This window comes from Oncorhynchus mykiss, chromosome 1, assembly GCF_013265735.2.
Source record: "Oncorhynchus mykiss isolate Arlee chromosome 1, USDA_OmykA_1.1, whole genome shotgun sequence".
NCBI lineage: Eukaryota > Metazoa > Chordata > Actinopteri > Salmoniformes > Salmonidae > Oncorhynchus > Oncorhynchus mykiss.
In genome coordinates this window covers 75,555,589-75,575,884 of record NC_048565.1, presented here as the reverse complement: position 1 = coordinate 75,575,884, position 20,296 = coordinate 75,555,589, and the positions used below count along the sequence as shown (strand labels likewise).

The 20,296-nt window shown below is 41.9% G+C and overlaps 1 protein-coding gene across 1 annotated transcript; it reads left to right on the top strand.

Moving 5' to 3' along the window:
• The first annotated feature begins 938 nt into the window (after positions 1-938).
• Positions 939-19,740, top strand: LOC110529486 (transmembrane protease serine 9). Its single transcript, XM_021611717.2, has 10 exons — positions 939-1,151; positions 8,928-8,948; positions 14,254-14,416; positions 14,612-14,880; positions 15,018-15,163; positions 15,261-15,579; positions 16,076-16,247; positions 17,915-18,180; positions 18,462-18,571; positions 18,975-19,740. Exons 1-10 carry the CDS (start codon positions 1,097-1,099, stop codon positions 19,269-19,271), a joined length of 1,818 nt encoding a protein of 605 aa, XP_021467392.1. The 5' UTR covers positions 939-1,096; the 3' UTR covers positions 19,272-19,740.
• The last annotated feature ends 556 nt before the right edge of the window (positions 19,741-20,296 follow it).

Genomic DNA, 20,296 nt, shown 5'->3' with positions numbered 1-20,296 from the left:
ACAAGATTGTTTAACATTAGTTGACAACTACTAAGCATTCTTTAAGGTAACCACACTTGGGACTCAGCCTCACCTGGTCTCAACCTCTTGGTGGACAGCAAACTGACTTTCCTGACACATTGTCAGGTCAGTGAGTGTGAAAGATCACCCAGAACAAGTTTATGCATTAACTACTTGCAGCGAGCTGACACTATTATTGAAAAATAAACATTAACTTCCTGATGACCAACTCCCATTAAGTTCCTCGAAAATGCAGTAACCACTCAACAGTGCAGTTGTTGATTGTCACAAGCGTTTACAAAGACTGTAGAACTGGGAGTAGACAAATGAGGTGCTCAACCTTCATCAAAATAACAACAAAGACAAATACCAAAACACATTGGCACAAATACAACATATTTTAGACCATGCCCCCAAATATGCTTTTAATAATCTCTATCATAACCACAGGCCCGGTGGCGTTGGAAATTCAGGTTGATTGCAACCGAGAGGTTGTGAGTTAAAATCCCAAGTGAGGTTGACTCCGAAGTAATCAGAATACAGCAGCATACTGTCCCTTACAGCAATAATACCTTATCCAGTTCTAAAAATACATGAACTTTTTGTATATTTACAGTTTTTTCACTGCAACCACCCGGGAAATGTTTAACAGTGTAATGAAGAACCATACACAAAGGCTTGTTCAAAGAACTGATATGAAAAGGTTCTCCACAATTAAAAAAAAGTGTTTCCCCCTACAAAATGAATAACCTTGTTTTGGTAGTAACTATCACTTTGTTTGAGAATGTAGGGTTAATGTTTAATTGATGGAGATGAATGGAAACCACTGTACACTATTCTTAGCCTTTCCAGCCTTATTAAATGACCTAAGCACAAACACATATCACAGCTAATCAGTGTTTGGCCATACCTGTCTAATGAGTGGCCTCAGGATAGCCAATGTAGACCAACAAGGAAATAAAGTTGAGTGATTAGAAGAACAAAAGAAGAGGGTGTAGTGTGTGGGGTGTCATAAGGGAGGGGTGTAGGCAATGAAGGATAGCATGAGGGATATTTAAAGAGCAAATACATGGGCTTTGTACATAACACTTAAGAAATGTCTGTGAAGAAATTGGTATGTTTATTGACGGTGGCAAGTCTCCTAATTCAAGGTAAGTCTTTTTGAGCGTATTAGATTGACCACTATACTTTTCTGTGGCAGGAGTGGGATTGTCTACGGCCTTGTCCGAATACCCATACTAGTGTACCACATACTTAAACTACATACTATTTACTCATCGTTGCATACTATTAAGCAAGTAGCCTACTGAAACAGATCATTTGGTTCCATATCAACATATTTATTAGTTAAACCAAAGCGCTGTAACATATATAGGCTAAATATAAAAAGCCTAGGACACACACCAACATTTTTCAACTGTTCAAATCAAAATGTTATTGCACAGAAAAACGTGGACCGTCGGGTGCAAATTCAGTCACAAATTCAGAACCACTGGACAGCAACATTACAAACTAAAGCACTGATCATTGGGAACGAGATCAGAATGACTGCTAAGGCTTGATCCATAAATTAAATGCATGCCTACAAAACTAAAGCAATCTGTTAAAATCAAAAGGCCTGAATAACATCACATCAATAACAAGACGACACATTCATAAATCAAAATATGGTTTAGTATTTAGTTGAAAAGCTCTGACGAGAACAATAAACACTTTTCAGTGAGAAAACAGAAATACACTCTGGGTAAAAAATGTAATAAAAAATACTAATGTTTTCAAAGATGTAACCTAAAATACAATTTTCATTATACTTTTAAAAAGAACATAAACTACTTTGCCTACATTTGAGCACCACCACAGAATCTTTGGGAATCTTCCCAATGAACTAACCTGGTTTTGTTGTTGGTTACCTGAAGAGAACTAGCGCCTATCACTCACAGCCCCCCACTTCCAATGCATTGTGGAAAAGTATTAATTCAATTCTAATAGATGAAGAGCTGAAATTAGTGATGCATCCTGGAATTTAAACCATATTTGATTTTAGAAATGTTGCATACTATCAAAGATTATGGATATAGTGACAAGATACATGGGAGCTGTTGTCCACAAATATTTTGAATAGTTGCCATTGTTGAATACTTGTTTCAGATTGAATTGGGGTGTGTTCGTAAATTCAATTTGGTGTGCCAGAGTGCACCCTAGTAGAGCTGGTCAAATCAAATCAGATGGTTAGGCTAGTTAGGCTGGTTACATGTTATCCAGAGCGTTGTTTACTAACTGTGCAGCTGGCAACAATTTAATTAAGCATTTTTGCCGACGTTTACTGACACCGAACATTTTTGACAGGTGTTATTCTGATGTGAATTTACAAACAAACTAAGAAAGGGATAATCAGCAAGAGGCAATTCATTCTATGGCTAAATTCACAATCTGGCCTTCATACCAACATGGCCATCTAATCATCTCGAGTTTACAATTGTCTCATTGCTTGTCAAGCATCACTACTCTGGACAGTTCTGACTTACAATATGTGGACAACTATAAATACCTAGGTGTCTTTCTAGACTGTAAACACTCCTTCCAGACTCAAATTAAGCATCTCTAATCCAAAATTAAATCTAGAATCGGCTTCCTATTTTGCAACGAAGCATCCTTCACTCATGTTGCCAAACATACCCTTGTAAAACTGACTATCCTACTGATCCTCGACTTCGGCAATGTCATTTTCAAAATAACCTCCAACACTCTACCCAGCAAATTGGATGTAGTCTATCACAGTGCCATCCGTTTTGTCACGAAAGCCCCATTTACTGCCCACCACTGCGACCTGTATGCTCTCGTTGGCTGGCCCTCGCTTCATATTCGTCGTCAAACCCACTGGCTCCGGGTCATCTATAAGTCTTTGCTAGGTAAAACCCCGCCTTATCTCATCTCACTGGTCACCATACTGGTCACTGTAGCATGCGCTCCAGCAGGTATATTTAACTGGTCACCCCCAAAGCCAACTCCTCCTTTGGCCACCTTTCCTTCCAGTTCTCTGTGGCCATTGACTGGAATGAATTGCAAAAATCTCTGAAGCTGGAGACTTATATCTCCCTCACTAACTTTAAGCATCAGCTGTCAGAGCAGCTTACCGATCATTGCACCTGTACACAGCCCATCTGTAAATAGCCCACCCAACTACCTCATCCCCTTATTGTTATTTATTTTTTTGCTCCTTTGCACACCAGTATCTCTACATGTACATTCATCTTCTGCACAACTATCACTCCAATGTTAATTGCTAAATTGTAACTATTTCACCACTATGACTTACAGTATTTATTGCCTTACCTCCCTAATCTTTCTACATTTGCACACACTGTATATACAGTGCCTTGCGAAAGTATTCGGCCCCCTTGAACTTTGCGACCTTTTGCAACATTTCAGGCTTCAAACATAAAGATATAAAACTGTATTTTTTTGTGAAGAATCAACAACAAGTGGGACACAATCATGAAGTGGAATGACATTTATTGGATATTTCAAACTCTTTTAACAAATCAAAAACTGAAAAATTGGGCGTGCAAAATTATTCAGCCCCCTTAAGTTAATACTTTGTAGTGCCACCTTTTGCTGCGATTACAGCTGTAAGTCGCTTGGGGTATGTCTCTATCAGTTTTGCACATCGAGAGACTGACATTTTTTCCCATTCCTCCTTGCAAAACAGCTCGAGCTCAGTGAGGTTGGATGGAGAGCATTTGTGAACAGCAGTTTTCAGTTCTTTCCACAGATTCTCGATTAGATTCAGGTCTGGACTTTGACTTGGCCATTCTAACACCTTGATATGTTTATTTTTGAACCATTCCATTGTAGATTTTGCTTTGTGTTTTGGATCATTGTCTTGTTGGAAGACAAATCTCCGTCCCAGTCTCAGGTCTTTTGCAGACTCCATCAGGTTTTCTTCCAGAATGGTCCTGTATTTGGCTCCATCCATCTTCCCATCAATTTTAACCATCTTCCCTGTCCCTGCTGAAGAAAAGCAGGCCCAAACCATGATGCTGCCACCACCATGTTTGACAGTGGGGATGGTGTGTTCAGCTGTGTTGCTTTTACGCCAAACATAACGTTTTGCATTGTTGCCAAAAAGTTCAATTTTGGTTTCATCTGACCAGAGCACCTTCTTCCACATGTTTGGTGTGTCTCCCAGGTGGCTTGTGGCAAACTTTAAACGACACTTTTTATGGATATCTTTAAGAAATGGCTTTCTTCTTGCCACTCTTCCATAAAGGCCAGATTTGTGCAATATACGACTGATTGTTGTCCTATGGACAGAGTCTCCCACCTCAGCTGTAGATCTATGCAGTTCATCCAGAGTGATCATGGGCCTCTTGGCTGCATCTCTGATCAGTCTTCTCCTTGTATGAGCTGAAAGTTTAGAGGGACGGCCAGGTCTTGGTAGATTTGCAGTGGTCTGATACTCCTTCCATTTCAATATTACCGCTTGCACAGTGCTCCTTGGGATGTTTAAAGCTTGGGAAAGCTTTTTGTATCCAAATCCGGCTTTAAACTTCTTCACAACAGTATCTCGGACCTGCCTGGTGTGTTCCTTGTTCTTCATGATGCTCTCTGCGCTTTTAACGGACCTCTGAGACTATCACAGTGCAGGTGCATTTATACGGAGACTTGATTACACACAGGTGGATTGTATTTATCATCATTAGTCATTTAGGTCAACATTGGATCATTCAGAGATCCTCACTGAACTTCTGGAGAGAGTTTGCTGCACTGAAAGTAAAGGGGCTGAATAATTTTGCACGCCCAATTTTTAAGTTTTTGATTTGTTAAAAAAGTTTGAAATATCCAATAAATGTCATTCCACTTCATGATTGTGTCCCACTTGTTGTTGATTCTTCACAAAAAAATACAGTTTTATATCTTTATGTTTGAAGCCTGAAATGTGGCAAAAGGTCGCAAAGTTCAAGGGGGCCGAATACTTTCACAAGGCACTGTACATTTTTCTATTGTGTTATTGACTGTACGTTTGTTTATCCCTTGTGTAACTCTGTGTTGCTTGTGTCGCACTGCTTTGCTTTATCTTGGCCAGGTCGCAGTTTTAAATGAGAACTTGTTCTCAACTGGCCTACCTGGTTAAATAAAAGCTAAATAAAAACATATATTTTAAAATTGATTAAATAGTTCATCAATCTACACAATATCCCATAATGACAAAGCAAAAACAAGATTTTAGAAATGTTTGATAATTTATTAAAAATAAAACACTGAAGTATCACGTTTACATAAGTATTCAGACCCTTTACTTAGTACTTTGTTGAAGCACCTTTGACACCGACTACAGCCTTGAGTCTTCTTGGGTATGACGCTACAAGCTTGGCACACCTGTGTTTGGGGAGTTTCTCCCATTTTTCTCTGTAGATCCTCTCAAACTCTGTCAGGTTGGATGGGGAGCGTTGCTGCACAGCTATTTTCAGGTCTCTCCAGAGATATTTGCTCTGTCTGGGCTCTGGCTGGGCCACTCAAGGACATTCAGAGACTTGTCTCGAAGCCACTCCTGTGTTGTCTTGGCTGTGTGCTTGGAGTCGTTGTCCTGTTGGAAGGTGAACTTTCGCCCCAGTCTGAGGTCCTGAGAACTCTGGAGAAGGTTTTCATCAAGGATCTCTCTGTACTTGGCTCCGTTCATTCTATCCTTAATCCTGACTAGTCTCCCAGTACCTGTCGCTGAAAAACATCCCCACAGCATGATGCTGTCACCACCATGCTTCACTGTAGGTGTCACGCTCTGACCTTAGTTCCTTTGTTTTTGTCTCTACAGACAATTCCTTCAACTTCATGGCTTGGTTTTTGCTCTGACATGCATTGTTAATTGTGGGACCATATATTGACAGGTGTGTGCCTTTCCAAATCATGTCCAATCCATTGAATTTACCACAGGTGAAATCCAATGAAATTGTTGAAACATTTCAAGGATGATCAGTGGAAACAGGATGCACCTGAGCTCAATTTTGAGTCTCATAGCAAACGTTCTGAATACTTATGTAAATAAGTGTTTCAGTTTTTTATTTGTATTTTTTTTTCTAAAAACTTGTTTTCACTTTGTCATTATGGGGTTTTGTGTAAAGAGTGCTGAGGATATATATTGTTTTAAGTAACCACTGGTGCAGTACTGGTACTAGAGATGATAGAGACACTATGGAGACACTATTTGGCATGTTGCGACTTTAAAAAATAGTTTTAAACAATTTTTCATTAACAATGTTTGAAATCCAGAATGTCTGTCATTCTAAAGTAAGAACCTGTACAGCACTGGTGAGAGAGAATGAGGCTTAAAAATCCTTCTTTACCTTTTGCCTCCCCTTCATCTACACTGATTGAAGTGGATTTAAGAAGTGACATCAATAAGGGGTCATATCATTCACCTGGATTTACCTGGTCAGTGTCAATGAAAGAGCAGGTGTCCTATTGTTTTGTACAGTCAGTGTATACATAGGCGTCATGACACTTTTCATGCATCTTTCATTGCCCTTTTTGAGTGTTGCAGTATCCTTCCCAGAGATACATCTCAAAAGTAAATAGTTAATGTAAAAATATGTTTTTCTATAGAATGGCTTGCTACTATAGTGAGAACAAAACAAGCCAATTGTTGATGAAAATCCTTTACTGACATGATGTATTACGAACGGTTTTGCATGTTATTTTGGCATTAATACGTCTCACATATCAGTTTACAAACAATGTAAAAAATATATATTGAGTTAATAAAGCCGATTTCTTGAGTAAGGTAGCTCCAAAATGCAGGTATTTCAGCCTAGATCAATACTTTCTCTAGTGGTGGGACAGCCAGTGGAAATGCAGAGTGTGGGGTTCGGTAATGTTCTCTAGTTGCGCCATGATTGGCTCAGGGTTCTGTCACTCATGAGGACACTCCGTCACCACAAAATCTACGGACAGAGCTCGAAAATTCAAGCCCCTTGGATGCTGCCATAGAGTTATATTTGAAGTGCCCATCCAAGAAGTGTGAAGGTCATTGGCCACAGATAAAATAATGTCAACTCACTATCTACAGTAGCTTTGATCGGACTGATCGTGTCAAAATCATACTTTCAAAATCTTAGCTAGCAAGCTAGCAGTCATCATCATGAACCAACTTGACAATCTACTGGCAAATCCTTTTCAATTATTGTCATATCCTTGTCAAATTAAGAGAAATTAGAGATAAAACGTTGCGGTGCTCATGGGCCATTGGACATAAACATTACACAACAAGTCGGAAATTGCAAATTCAACCATGAGTGGTTTGGAAGGAAGCAGTGGCTAACTGCAAGCATTCTAAAGAAATAATTTTGCTTCCAAAATATTTTGCTTCCAGTGGAGGGTGTGTGGTTCAAGTCTGGGTTTAAGGGTTTAAAACATCTGTCTGAAAGAGTGTAATTCCAGTTCATATTGCGATTGTTTTGTTTGTGCAATGCTCTGTCAGTGCTTCTGCATATTGTCTATAAAAGTGGATCCTTGTGATTGTATTCTCCTTCCTTTTTACATCACACTGGCCTAATAAAATACTTCAAATGGCAGTCTAACCGCTGATTCTGGGTCTCTCTCTCTCTCTTTCTCTCTCCGTGGTGACTTAAAGAAGAGTAAAGTTAAGTCCTCAACATCTTGCTGAATTTATCTGAACTAATATCTCTCTGAATTTCTGTCGCTGTCCATTTCGAAAGTGCTGAACCAGGCCTACCTCATCGCAGCTCGTTTGCTTGAACTTGCTTATACTTACGAGCTACGTATTATTTATATAAGAACAAATATTGTGAATTTACTGAACATAAATGTGATAAAGTTTGTGTATGGTTCAAAAGTCAAAATGTCGACATTCATTATTATTGAAGGAGAATGTGGTTCTTATCTAGTTACTGTACACAAATCCACAAGGAGTCAGTAGAAACCATATGAAGCAAGTCAGCCATAAGCTCCACACTCGGGACAGCTTTATGTAGACCCTAAGAGTTTGTTGGCAGCGTTTGCCACCATTAAAGTGCATTTAATGCACAGTTTAGAGATGTGTAGTGGCTTCGCTGGCCTGCATCTATAAAAAAATGGTTTGCCCCACCAAGATTGACATGCTAAATTCGCCACTGGTCGGATCACACAAAAAGTTACATATTGCAACATTTAAGTCATCACATTCTTAAAGAAATATACGTAGATACTTGTAAAATAAACATGTATAAAATACATAAATGTATAAAATAATAAAACACTACAATCCAACTCATATTACAACATCATTCCATTTCAGAGTCTTTTCAGTTTTATGAGTTGAAAAACAAAAAAATATATGGCAAATAGAAATCAAAACTGGATGGTCTTCAGAGATAGATGGGAGGGGTTGAGGGTAGCTGAAGGCTGGGACTAAAAACGATTGTAAAATATACTGTGTCCATAAAATGTATATAGTATGTATAAACTGAAAGTAGAAGCCTAATTGTTGTAGTGCATTCGTTTAATCCAATTAGGGGAAGGATGTTAGGGTTAGGAGAAAATAATAAAGGAAAATATTGTTTTTTTATATGTATGGGGGGATTGTAAATTATGCAGACAATTACATTGATGGAAGCCACAGTCTATCTGCAATATTAAAGCTAAACTGCCCCCTAAATAAAATATTAAATAAAACACTCTAATCCAACTCATATTACAACAGCATTCCATTTCAGAGACTTTTCAGCTTCATGAAAACATGAATTTAATGTTTTAGCTTTATTTGTTTGATCCACTACTGAAGAAAAGGTGCAGCTGATGCAAGCTAGCATGCAATGAGGTGTGACATGTTCAACAATTATGGTTATACACAAGCTGCATTTTCACAAAAGCAAACATGTTTAATAGAGGCAATCAGACAATGAATTAACTCAATTACTTCCTCTCTTTCTCAGAATCATATTGTCAACTTGATGGTAAGAACATGATCTACATTTTATTCTCCAGACGTGTACAGAAATGAATGGTCATCACTCCCATTGCTGCCATTTCTTTTTGCTATTTGTTTAACTTAAAGAGCATGATCGATTAGAACATACTATAAATGTCAACCTTTGAGATATTCTTTGTTTTCATTATTGACAAAATGTAATCAGTCCACATACCTGCATGCACATTTTGACAGCTGCCATGATCTTAATGATGTGCTGCTAATGTTTTAATGTCTGATTATTTTATTTTTCATGTATACTGTGTATCATGTTACTGTGAAGCCAAAGGTTAATTTCCACACTGTGTCACCAATCATGTTTTGGTAACACTTTACTTGACACCCAGTGTCATAACACTTTATGACACGATCATAAACTTGTCATAATATGTCATAACAGCTGACATACTTGTCATAACCTGTCAGAATATGGTCATAACACTGTCATGGCCCATATATTTACACCTGTTGTGACGTACACTACATTCCTAAAAGCATATGGACACCTGCTCGTCGAACGTCTCATTCCAAAATCATGGGCATTAATATAGAGCCGGTCCCCCCTTTGCTGCTATAACAGCCTCCACTTTTCTGGGAAGGCCTTCCACTAGATGTTGGAACATTGCTGCTTGGACTTGCTGCCTTTCAGCCACAAGAGCTTTAGTAAGGTCGGCACTGATGTTGGCCGATTAGGGCTGGCTCGCAGTCTGCGTTCCAATTAATCTCGAAGGTGTTCGATGGGGTTGACGTCAGCGATCTGTGCAGTCAAGTACTTCCACACCGAACTCGACAAACCATTTCTGTATGTACCTTGCTTTGTGCATGGGTGCATTGTCATGCTGAAACAGGAAAGGGCCTTCCCCAAACTGTTGCCACAAAGTTGGAAGTACAGAATTGTCTAGAATGTCATTGTATGCCGTAGCATTTAGATTTCCCTTTACTGGAACTAAGGGGCCAAGCCCGAACCATGAAAAACATTCCCAGACCATTATTCCTCTTCCATTAAATTTTACAGTTGGTACTAGGCATGGGGGCAGGTTTTGGATTGCCAGATGATGAAGCTTGGTTCATCATTCAACAGAATGCATTTCCACTGCTCCAGACTCCAATGGCGGCAAGCCTTACACTACTCCAGCTGACGCTTGGCATTGCACATTATGATCTTAGGCTTGTGTGCAACTGATCGGCCATGAAAACCCATTTCATGAAGCTCCAGACGAACAGTTCTTGTGCTGAAGTTGCTTCCAGAGACAGTTTGGAACTCGGTAGTGAGTGTTGCAACCAAGGACAGACAATTTTTATGCTCTACGTGCTTCAGCACTTGGCGGTCCCATTCTGTGAGCTTGTGTGGCCTACCACTTTGCCGCTGAATCGTTGTTGCTAATAGACGTTTCCAATTCACAATAACAGCACTTACACTTGACAGGGCAGTTCTAGCAGGGAAGAAATTTGACGAACTGACTTAGTGGAAAGGTTGCATCCTATGATGGTGCCACGATGTAAGTCACTGAGCTCTTCAGTACGGGCTATTCTACTGCCAATGTTTGTCTATGGAGATTGCGTTGCTGTGTGCTCGATTTTATACACCTGTCAGCAATGGGAGTGGCTGAAATAGCCGAATCCACTAATTTGAAGGGGACGTCCACATACTTTTGTATATATAGTGTATATTTCGTTATTTTATGGCTGGATATGACACCTATATGTATTCAAATGTGTTTTTTCCCTGACAAAAAGTTTCCTTTCGTTTGAAAGTTTGTTTCTTAAATCGTTTGTTGTTTTTGTCATAAATTGTTTACAGTCATCTGTTTCCCTCATATTTTTATAACTTGTAGAAAATACACTTTATGACACTCTCAAGAAGCATTATGACCCTCCTGTGTCACTTTAATTGGACTAAGAAAATACACTTTATGACACTGTCAAGAAGCGCTATGACCATCATAATCATATAAGCCAAATAGCCCTATCACGTACAGTGGCTTGCAAAAGTATTCACCCCCTTGGCATTTTTCCCTTTTTGCTGCTGTAAGGGATTTCCTCCTCTTCTTCCGAAGAGGAGAGGCGAGAAGGATCGGAGGACCAATATGCGGCGTGGTAAGTGTCCATGGTTCTTTTAATAAGAAATAGTACACATGAACAACTGAATACAAAAAACAATAAACGTGGAATGAACGAAACCCAAAACAGTACCGTGTGGTGAAAAACACAGACACGGAAACAAACACCCACAAACAAACAGTGAAACCCAGGCTATCTAAGTATGATTCTCAATCAGAGACAACTAATGACACCTGCCTCTGATTGAGAACCATACTAGGCCGAAACATACAAATCCCCAAATCATAGAAAAACAAACATAGACTGCCCACCCCAACACACGCCCTGACCATACTAAATAAATACAAAACAAAGGAAATAAAGGTCAGAACGTGACAGTACCCCCCCCCCCCCCCCCCCCCCCCCAAAGGTGCGGACTCCGGCCGCAAAACCTTAACCTCTAGGGGCGGGTCTGGGTGGGCGTCTGTCCGCGGTGGCGGCTCTGGCGCGGGACGTGGACCCCACTTCACCATAGTCTTAGTCCGCCTCATTGTCCGCCTCCGTGGCTTCCTAACCACGGTGACCCTTCTAAATGACCCCACTGGACAGAGGGGCAGCTCGGGACAGAGGGGCAGCTCGGGACAGAGGGGCAGCCCCGTACTGGCTGACGACTCTGGCAGATCCTGGCTGACTGGCGGCTCTGGCAGATCCTGGCTGAATGGCGGCTCTGGCAGATCCTGGCTGAATGGCGGCTCTGGCAGATCCTGGCTGAATGGCGGCCCTGGCAGATCCTGGCTGAATGGCGGCTCTGGCAGATCCTGGCTAAATGGCGGCTCTGGCAGATCCTGGCTGAATGGCGGCCCTGGCAGATCCTGGCTGAATGGCGGCTCTGGCAGATCCTGGCAGAATGGCGGCTCTGGCAGATCCTGGCTGGCTGGCGGCACTGGCGGCTCCTTGCAGACTGGCGGCATTGGCGGCTCCTTGCAGACTGGTGGCTCTGGCGGCTCCTTGCAGACTGGCGGCTCTGGCGGCTCCTTGCAGACTGGCGGCTCTGGCGGCTCCTTGCAGACTGGCGGCTCTGATGGTGCTGGGCAGACGGGTAGCTCAGGCGGCGCTGGGCAGACTGGAGACTCCGGCAGCGCTGGAGAGGAGGAAAGCTATGGCAGCGCTGGATGGAGGAGCTCTGGCACCTCTGGACTGAGGGGCGGAAGCTCTGGCAGCGCCGGACAGGCGGGAGACTCCGGCAGCGCCGGACATGCGGGATAACCTGTAGGGAGGAGACAGAGAGACAGCCTGGTGCGTGGGGCTGCCACAGGACCCACCAGGCTGGGGAGACCTCCAGGAGGCATGGTGTTAGGAGGAGGCACCTGAAGGACCGGGCTGTGGGGGAGCACTGGAGCTCTGGTGCGCAGCCTTGGCACCACTCCACCAGGCTGGATCACTACTCTAGCCCAGACCCTCCAGAGTGCAGGCACAGGTTAAACCGGGCTGTGGGTAAGCACGGGAGCTCTAGTGCCTACTACGTGCACCTCTCCCTTAGGCTCCACTCCCACATTTGCCCGGCACGAGCGGAGCGCAGGCATAGGATGCACTGCACCCTCCCAGCGCCCTGGAGACACAGTACGCAGAGCCGGCATAGGATACCCTGGACCAAAACTGCGTACCGGCGACCAGACACGCTGAGAAGGCACCATACGCCCTGGCTCGATGCCCATACTCGCATGACTACTTCGGGGGGCTGCCCGATAGCGCACCGGGCTATGGGCACGTACTGGCGACACCGTGCGCTTAACTGCATAACATGGTGCCTGACCAGTAACGTGCTGCTTATAATAAGCACGAGGAGTGAGCTCAGGTCTGAAACCCAGGCTACCTAAGTATGATTCTCAATCAGAGACAACTAATGACACCTGCCTCTGATTGAGAACCATACTAGGCCGAAACATACAAATCCCCAAATCATAGAAAAACAAACATAGACTGCCCACCCCAGCCCTGACCATACTAAATAAATACAAAACAAAGGAAATAATGGTCAGAACGTGACAGTTGCCTTACAGCATGGAATTAAAATAGTTTTTTGAGGGGGTTGTATCGTTTTATTTACACGCCATGCCTACCACTTTGAAAATGCAAAAATATTTTTTGTTGTGAAACAAACAAGAAATTAGAAGAAAAAAAAGAGAAAACTTAAGCATGCATAACTATTCACCCCCCTAAGTCAATACTTTGTCACCTTTTGCAGCAATTACAACTGCAAGTCTCTTGGGGTATGTCTCTAGCCACTGGGATTTTTGCCATTCTTCAAGGCAAAACTGCTCTAGCTCCTTCAAATTTGATGGGTTCCACTGGTGTACATCAATCTTTAAGTCATACCACAGATTCTCAATTGGATTGAGGTCTGGGCTTTGACTAGGCCATTCCAAGACATTTAAATGTTTCCCCTTAAACCCCTTGAGTGCTGCTTTAGCAGTATGCTTAGGGACATTGTCAGGCTGGAAGGTGAACCTCCGTCCCAGTCTCACATCTCTGGAAGACTGAAACAGGTTTCCCTCAAGAATTTCCCTGTATTTAGCACCATACATCATTCCTTCAATTCTGACCAGTTTCCCAGTCCCTGCCAATGAAAAACATCCCCACATCATAATGCTGCCATCACCGTGCTTCACTGTGGGGATAGGGTTCTCGGGGTGATGAGAGGTGTTGGGTTTGCGCCAGACATTTTCCTTGATGCCCAAAAAGCTCAATTTTAATCTCATCTGACCAGAGTACCTTCTTCCATATTTTTGGGGAGTCTGCGCGTTGGGGTGGCTGCATATCTGACATCAGTGTGTGTGCAATTACAATGACAATTTAATATGGTAAATTTAAAAAATATATATATAACATAACCATACTGTTGACACACAGGCTATGGTGTTATGGATTGTTTTGCCTTGTGTGGTAGGTTTTGGGTTTTTTGACACTCTTATGTAGGTGTCATAATCAGCCATAAAATAACGCAATATATGTCACAACAGGTCTAAATATATGTTTCATGACAGTGTTATGACGATATTATAACAGGTTATGACAGGTTATGTCAGCTGTTATGACATATTATGACATGGTTATGATGCTGGGTGTCAAGTAGTGTTACCCATGGTTTCATATTGTATTCTATGGCTTAGTGACTCAATTCAGACTCTGATTATATCTTATGTTCCAGTATGTGGCACCACTCCACTCATCATTGTTTATCTCTGTTTAAGTGTGTGGGACCACTTCATTCAACAACAAAATAGTGGGGGGTGAGGATGCCCCTGCAGGAAGTTGGCCCTGGCAGGCTAGCGTACACCAATTTGGTGGCCATGTTTGTGGCGGGTCCCTCATCAACAAGGAGTGGGTGATGTCTGCAGCCCACTGCTTTTCTGGGTGAGTTAGCGTGAGATACAGAGGACGTAAAGGTTGTAGCTCAAGGAATATGTCAAACTCTCTGTAATGCAGCTGAGTGCAACTCTTACTTGAAATAAGTTTAGGAAAAATCAACTTTAGTTTAATGGGATTATTATATTTTGTAAAATTCTCATATGATGCAAAAATATATATAATCTTCCTGTTCCAACAAAGCTCAAGCCCAAATGATTGGAACATCATCTTAGGTCGACAGAACCAGGAGGGCAGTAACCCCAACGAAGTGTCCAGAACTGTTGCTCAGATCGTCTTACATCCAGTTTACGACAGTGACACCAATGACAACGACATTGCTCTGCTCAGACTCACCTCACAAGTCAACTTCACAAACTATATCAGACCCGTCTGTCTGGCAGCAAGTGACAGTTTTTACCACAATGGAACTGATAGCTGGGTCACTGGCTGGGGCAAAATCAACGAAGGAAGTGAGCAGACCTTTGCATGGAGATGTCATTGACATATTGTGTTGTGAGAAATAGCAGTACATTGCAGACCGAAAACATTATTTTTCCAATGAAAATGGAATGTTCATAACGAGTCTGTCTCTCATCCTCTACCTCAGAATTCCTCCCCTCCCCTCGGGCTCTGCAGGAAGTGGAGGTTCCAGTTCTGGGTAATAGACAGTGTAACTGCCTCAATGGGGTCGGCTCAGTCACAGACAACATGCTTTGTGCTGGTGTACTGACAGGGGGCAAGGACTCATGTCAGGTAGAGTCCATGCTAACCCATTTCATTATTGCTCTGTTCCTAAACTATTCTTTGTTGTTTGCTGGATTGGAAGACTTACCTTGCTCCATCATTTCAGGGTGACTCTGGAGGTCCAATGGTGGCCAAACAGAACTCTGTCTGGATCCAGTCTGGGGTTGTGAGCTGGGGTTTTGGCTGCGCTCGGCCCAATCTCCCTGGGGTGTACACCAGAGTGTCTCGCTACCAGCCCTGGATCGACTCCAAGATCACTACCGACAAGCCAGGCTTTGTCCAGTTTACCTCCAGTGGGGTAGATACTGACAGCAGTTACACATGTCCTGGCCTACCACCTCCTGCTACAAATGTACCAACTAAACAACAACTAAAAACAACAACAACTAAAGCACCAGATATCGCTGTCATTTCAACTGCAGAAGGTGAGTTTTTCATTTTAGGTTCAGCATCGACAAGCTAGGCTTCGTCCTGTTTACCTCCTGTGGGTTAGATGCTGACAGTAGTTATACCTGTCCTGGCTTGCCACCAACCAGGATCCCAACTGGAAGTACAGCCACCACTGCTGCACATAAGTTTCCTACCTCTGTGGCTACACTCTTAGATAAAGGTTCCAAAAGGGTTATTCGGCTGTCCCCATAGAAGAACACTTTTGGGTTCCAGGTAGAACCTGCTGTGGAAAGGGTTCTACATGGAACCCAAAAGTGTTCTACTTGGAACCAAAAGAGTTCTACATGGAACCAAAAAGGCTTCTTCAAAGGGTTCTCCTATGGGGACAGCCAATAAACCCTTTTAGATTCTAGATAGCACCTTTTTTTCTAAGAGTGTGGTGTCTTAACTTGTATTTTTTATTTGCTGAGCTGTGAAAGACTACGACACTACTTTGTATCATTACTTACCGTTTTCTTCTTTCCCTTTCAGGGCGAGTATGTGGCCGTGCTCCTATGAGTCCCTGTCTAGGGGGCAACAGTTATTATGTTGCGGAGGGAACTTGGCCCTGGATGGTCAATCTACACAGAAATGGGATCCATATTTGCAGCGGCACACTTATTACAGAGGAATTTGTCCTTAGTGCTGCCCAATGCTTCCCTGGGTAAATTAATGTTGCACTGAGCTTTACTGAGAACAGTTGGATAACACTTTCTATGAACCCATAACTAAACTCAGCAAAAAAAAAGAAACGTTCCTTTTACAGGACCCTGTCTGTCAAAGATCATTTGTAAAAATCCAAATAACTTCACAGATCTTCATTGTAAAGGGTTTAAACACTGTTTCCCATGCTTGTTCAATGAACCATAAACAATTAATGAACATGCACCTGTGGAACGGTCGTTAATACACTAACAGCTTACAGACGGTAGGCAATTAAGGTCACAGTTATGAAAACTTAGGACACTAAAGAGGCCTTTCTACTGACTCTGAAAAACACCAAAAGAAAGATGCCCAGGGTCCCTGCTGTGAACGTACCTTAGGCATGCTGCAAGGAGGCATGAGGACTGCAGATGTGGCCAGGGCAAAAAATTGCAATGTCCGTACTGTGAGACGCCTAAGACAGTGCTACAAGGAGACAGGATGGACAGCTGATCGTCCTTGCAGTGGCAGATCACGTGTAACAGCACCTGCACAGGATCGGTGCATCTGAACATCACACCTGCGGGACAGGTACAGGATGGCAACAACAACTGCCCGAGTTACATCAGGAATGCACAATCCCTCCATCAGTGCTCAGACTGTCCGCAATAGGCTGAGAGAGGCTGGATTGAGGGCTTGTAAGCCTGTTGTAAGGCAGGTCCTCACCAGACACCGGCAACAACGTCGCCTATGGGCACAAACCCACCGTCGCTGGACCAGACAGGACTGGCAAAAAAGTGCTCTTCACTAACGAGTCATGATTTTGTCTCACCAGGGGTGATGGTCGGGTTCGCGTTTATTGCCAAAGGAATGAGCGTTACACCGAGGCCTGTACTCTGCAGCAGGATTGATTTGGAGGTGGAGGGTCCATCATGGGCTTTGGTGGTGTGTCACAGCATCATCGGACTGAGCTTGTTGTCATTGCAGCTTTTCTCAACGCTGTGCGTTACAGGGATGACATCCTCGTCCCTCATGTGGTACCCTTCCTGCAGGCTCTTCCTGACATGACCCTCCAGCATGACAATGCCACCAGCCATATGCTGCTCATTCTGTGCAGGATTTCCTGCAAGACAGGAATGTCAGTGTTCTGCAATGGCCAGCGAAGAGCCCGGATCTCAATCCCATTGAGCACGGAGGGTGAGGACTAGGGTCATTCTCCCCAGAAATCTCCGGGGCAGGTGCCTTGTTGGAAGAGTGGGGTAACATCTCACAGCAAATCTGGAGGAGGAGATGCACTGCAGTACTTAATGCAGCTGGTGGCCACACCAGATACTGACTGTTACTTTTGATTTTGACCTCCTCCTTTGTTCAGCGACACATTATTCCATTTATGTTAGTCACATGTCTTTAGAACTTGTTCAGTTTATGTCTCAGTTGTTGAATCTTGTTATGTTCATACAAATATTTGCACATGTTAAGTTCGCTGAAAATAAACGCAACTGACGGTGAGAGGACGTTTCTTTTTTGCTGAGTTTATAATGCATTTTAAACAAGCATAATTACTCATAATCCAGTCATATTGCAGTATATGTGTACATGCATTGTAATCAACATTGCGGAGAAAGATTGGCCTGTAAAATCTATTTTTAAATGCTTTTCGAAGACCATATCTGTTTTCTGTTCCTGTAGTTCACATCTAAATCCCGACGAGTGGACTGTGTTTCTGGGAGAGCACAAGCAGAAAGGATCTGATGTCTTTGAGGCTTCATTGGGCATTGTGAACATCACCCTGACCAACCTAACTGGGACCAACATTGCGCTGCTGCAGCTGGAAAACTTTGTGAATTTCAGCAGCTGCCTTCAGCCTATATGTGTAGACCTGAGCAATGATGGACGTTTCCCACCTGGGACTCAGTGCTGGGTGACAGGCTGGGGAAACCAGGACAAAGGCAAGGGTAAGAAACTGTGTTTGTTTGCAAGATGCTGGAAGGCCATTCAGTGTTCAAGTAATGGATGCACATGACTCAATAATTCATCATTTCTTTAGGGAAAATGAGATGATGAAAACAGTTAAGTTTTGTTCACCATATTATTAGGACATTCCTTGTTAGTTTATTCTACCACAGGCATGTGGTGGAATATTTCTATGCGTGTAATTTTACTTAAATTATAGATACCAATTGACCATGCGTATTAGCTGATGTTTTTAACCCAACTAAATGAATCACTATCCTAGTGAACGGCACCACTGGGACGGGTCTATGGGAGCAGCAGGCTAATGTGATGAGCTGTGGCAACATCTCCTCCACTGAGAACATCTGCACTACAGCGATGAACCTGGAACAGGTAACAAGGGCTACTTTACTTAAAGCATCCAGGTATAATGCATTATGATACAGTTATAATGCATAGTAAGACTTGTCATGTACAATCTCTTTATAATGTCTTATGAACATATCTTAATGATCGGGACAAAATAACAGTCAGTTTGAGAGTTGTGTATTGAATGCATAGAGAACCATTGCATACTGTATAGTCCATGTTATAAGGCATTATAAAGGTTCATACATGCTTATAACAAGTCATAAAGAATTACACTTGGATGCTTTAATTTTTGTTTCTTCAAAATTGTATGCATGGCGGAGAGTGCTAGGCATTGCTGTTTGGTGTAGGTCAGAAGTATTCTCTCTGTTTAAGTGATTCTCATTAACATCCCATTCTATTTATTTCTGCTTTGTTTTTTATACAGGGAGATGTAGGTGGTCCCCTGATGTGTAAGTCTGGGTTGGCATGGTTCCAGGCTGGAGTGATAACAATGAATAAGGATGAAAATGATACCAATTTGCGAGCGACCAAGATGCAGATTTTTTCCAAAACCTCCAGATTCGTGTCCTTTTTTAATAAGATGATCAGTGACTTCCCCACCCCGTCAACAACCACTGTCCCTAACAACACAGGAAATGCAGCCCCCAGCCCCCTCTCTCTTTCACTCTTATTTTATTTTTTTCTCCCCATTCTTGCCATGGTCTTGCTGTCAGGCTGGTAGTTCCTCAATCTCTCTTTTTGGTAGTGTCTACAAAATATATAACTTTATGCACCAGAACCAGGGTAATGAAATTTGAGGATTACATTTGTGGCACCAAAGAAAGAAACTAGCAATTTGACAAATGCGTGAAAGTCAGGAATAATCATACAATGAAACTAATGAAGGTAACACTTTATGTAAAACATTGTTATAACTAATTGGTGGAATCTTTTATGTGAAATAATGTTTTTCAAGCAAATAACTGTTTAATTGGTACTGATTAATAAACTACCTATAAACCCTTTATAAAGTATTGTATACTTCAATGTAAAGTTCCAGTGAATGATGACATGTTTAACATATCAGTTTTACGGCGGTAATGTACACAAACAAAATAGGTTGGCATATATTATGTTTTTAAAGTAATGTTATCTATTAAATATAATAATTGTATACTGTAAAAAAAAAAATGAAAATAAATGTTTATCATGAATGCATAAATATGAAGGTGTTTTGCTTCTTAGGTAGTTTGTTTATTTTATTGAAATATCTACATGTATACTCAGGTTTGGTATGTTTCAATAAACTAAACTAACTCATGACATTTACTCTAAGCTATTTTAAGCTTCATTGCAAATGTATATCTTCTCCTTGTGTTACTTGGAAACCAACGATCATGGTTACTATTCCCTAAACAACAAAAAAATCCAATCTTCCAGCTGGCAAGCTTTATGAAGTTATCTAGTTTCTGTATCTATTAATTGTAAAGAAAAATAAAACAAACAATTACTTTGTAGCACAATGTCTCTGACATACAACTACCAAAAAAGTTTGTAAGATTTTTTTTTATTATATAAAAGCTGCAAGATTCCTGATTTATAAAGCAATTCTAATGGATTACTTCACTGTTAAACACTAATTGTAATTAGTAATAATGTTCTATTTTTACATCTCTATTAAGATGCTATTGCTGTAAAATGACACTTGGGATTCAACTTCACCTGGGATTTGAATTTACAACCTCCTGGTTGCCAACGACCTGAATT